The following is a 2,539-nucleotide window of genomic DNA, read 5'->3' as shown; positions in this document are numbered from 1 at the left end:
TAGCGGGACTGGCCTGAGGGATTTTAAAGGGGGTTTTAATTACTTTTAAATTGGACATATTTAAATATTTCGTTTTAATCAAATTTTAATTAAGTATATGTATATATGTTAGTATTTTATTCAATTGTCAGCCGCCCTGAGTCCGTAAGGAGAAGGGCGGGATATAAATGCAATAAATAAATAAATAAATAAATAAAATATATCTATGGAGATTCTCAGTCGCCAGATCACAGTTGTCCCAAAGATGCTTTTCAAAAGGCAAAATAAGGATTTTTTTGTAATGGTGTGTGAGAATGACCCTGGGAGATAGAAGGAACAGCCCCAATGCTGACAACTGTCTGGTCAATGAAATCTGATGTCAAAGCAGGAGGAGAAAGCATCTCACAAAGGATCCCCCCAGAAGAGAGAGCGTGAATGTTCAATGACTGGATGTCAAATTTGTATTGCTTAGAAACAGAAATTTTATACATTGAACTCTAAAACAAAATGAAATCCATCCAAGATTCATGGACCTTTTCTGAGTTTTCTCCTCCTTACCTGAAGTAGAGGTTCAGCCAATCCTTCAGCTCCACCACAAAGAGGAGGTGACTCTACAAATTCCACGGACAGCTTTCTATTCTCTGTGAGACAGAGAAAAATGGTGGAAGCAGATTTATTAAAGACAGAGATTGTAATGAGATGCAGCTAAAGAATCAGCTAAATGTTGAAATCTCACATCACACAGAAAGACCTTCTGTTACCTGGCGTCATTTCCTGACTTTGACCTTTCTGGAAGTTCTCCCGGAAAAGCAGCTCTTGAGAGGGTTTGGATGAATCTTTCCCCCCCTTGGGATACTCAGTCGTGGCTTCCAAGGATTTCTGGACATGATGTGATAGGAGAAACAAAGGAAGAGCACAGAGATAGAAATGAATTATCATATTGGAGCTTCAAACTACTACAATCTCCATTGTTGAAACCCGAAACAGAATGGAAGAATTGCCCCAAATATATCCTCTGGAAGAATAGAAAACTCACTTTAGGAGTTAATAATTCCAGAAAACTCGGACAGAAAGGAATTGACAAATACAGAGAGATTTTCTTTAGACCTGTTAAGACTATATTCTCAAACCTGGAACTCTTCTTGCATCTTTTCCACATCCACGTTCAGCAAGAAGCCTTCAGCCAGGGCCACCGCCTGGGAACTGGTCTCCGCTCCACACTCCCGCACCCATTTCTCCATCTTTGGGGGAAGGAAAGCCAGGAACTGCTCCAGGAGCACCAGGTCCAGCATCTGGGCCTTCGTGTGTATTTCTGGCTGCAGCCACTGACAGCAAAGGTGGTGAAGCTGACTGCAAATATCTCGGGGACCCCTCCCCTCCTGGAACTGCACTTTTCTGAAGTGACAGCATTGGACCTCTGAACTCTTGGCTTCCTCTTCTTGGTTCTTCTGCCCAGGACTTGCCCCATTTATCTCAAAGCTCCAAGACTGAGCAGCTGCAGGGCTTTTTCCAGCTGGGCGTTGTCCCTCCATCTTCTCTCTGGTCTCTAATCCAGCTCCAAAACAGACTGATGGATCTGCACAGGTCTTCCTAATCAGAAGAGGTCTGTCAAAATTTCCTAAGTCCATTTAGCCCTCTTCCCACACAAGATACTAAAGACTCAAGAGCAATCAGGAAAGATTTCCGACTTATATGTCTGAAATGGAAAACAAAAGAAAATTCCATAAATACAGGTTGACCAACTTAACTGAGCACACACAAAAAATGAATTAAGAAATTCTTATGAACCCACCAATATCTGGCAAGGGAGGTGAAATCTTTGTAGGTAGTGACGTATCTCTGTGTGGAAAAAAATCTATAGTAACCTTCTGGATCAACTTCTTTCAAGGACTAAACAATTTGGATACATAAATTTAAAATATATTTTTGATTTATTATTCCTACTCATTTATTCAAATAATTTTGATGGCTGCTTGCAGTGTGAAAAGCAACCTCTGAACAATCCAGATGATAAATGTCTCAGGTCACAAATAGACATTGAGATGAATGGCTTTCTAAATCGATTTAATAGGTAAATCAATCAATATTTGAACTTCCAGTGTAACTTTAGCCAGCAGAACCTAATTAAACTCTTGGCCCAAACTGCTATGGCTACCTGAGAAATCACAATCAACAAACCACCATTCAATGCAAACAGAATACCCGAATCAATAAACCAGCTTAACATGATGTTTTCATTCACGCATCTCCTGGAAACAGGTTCCCCACTTTTAGCCTAATCCTGAATGGCTCCGACCTTTCTGGCGATCCTGACGTTCTTCCTGGAGGCAACGCAGCGCGTCCGGAGCTTTGATTTCTTCCCTGCCTGGCCCGTGCATGCACAGGGGCGGCAGGGGAACATGGGACCCCGGGCTCCCCCCTTCCCACGACTCCGAACCTGATGAAGTTTTGGTTGTCTCCATGCACGGTCCAGCCCGTGAAAGAAACGTCTCCCCACTTACTGAGAACGAGAGCAGAATCGCACCCGTAGGAAGGGCGGAAGCACCATCAGCCTCTTCTG

The 2,539-nt window shown here is 42.7% G+C and overlaps 1 protein-coding gene and 1 pseudogene across 1 annotated transcript; both read right to left on the bottom strand.

Annotated features, from left to right (window-relative positions):
- Positions 1–769, bottom strand: part of LOC107296770 — a 19,674-nt pseudogene extending 18,905 nt beyond the window's left edge.
- Positions 770–825: 56 nt separating this feature from the next.
- On the bottom strand, positions 826–1,669 carry LOC114922175 (zinc finger and SCAN domain-containing protein 16-like; the record flags this gene model as incomplete). The annotated part of the gene is made up of 2 exons (XM_029286136.1): positions 1,110–1,669; positions 826–858 (listed from the first exon to the last, which is right to left on the bottom strand). Coding segments are annotated over exons 1-2 (531 nt in total), but the record flags the coding sequence as incomplete, so codon positions are not given.
- Between the last annotated feature and the right edge of the window lie 870 nt (positions 1,670–2,539).

The sequence above is a fragment of the Protobothrops mucrosquamatus genome, unplaced genomic scaffold, assembly GCF_001527695.2.
Source record: "Protobothrops mucrosquamatus isolate PMUCROS unplaced genomic scaffold, P.Mucros_1.0 scaffold2970, whole genome shotgun sequence".
Taxonomy (NCBI): Eukaryota; Metazoa; Chordata; class Lepidosauria; order Squamata; family Viperidae; genus Protobothrops; species Protobothrops mucrosquamatus.
The sequence above is the reverse complement of the archived record's forward strand: the minus strand, read 5'-3'. Positions and strand labels throughout refer to the sequence as shown.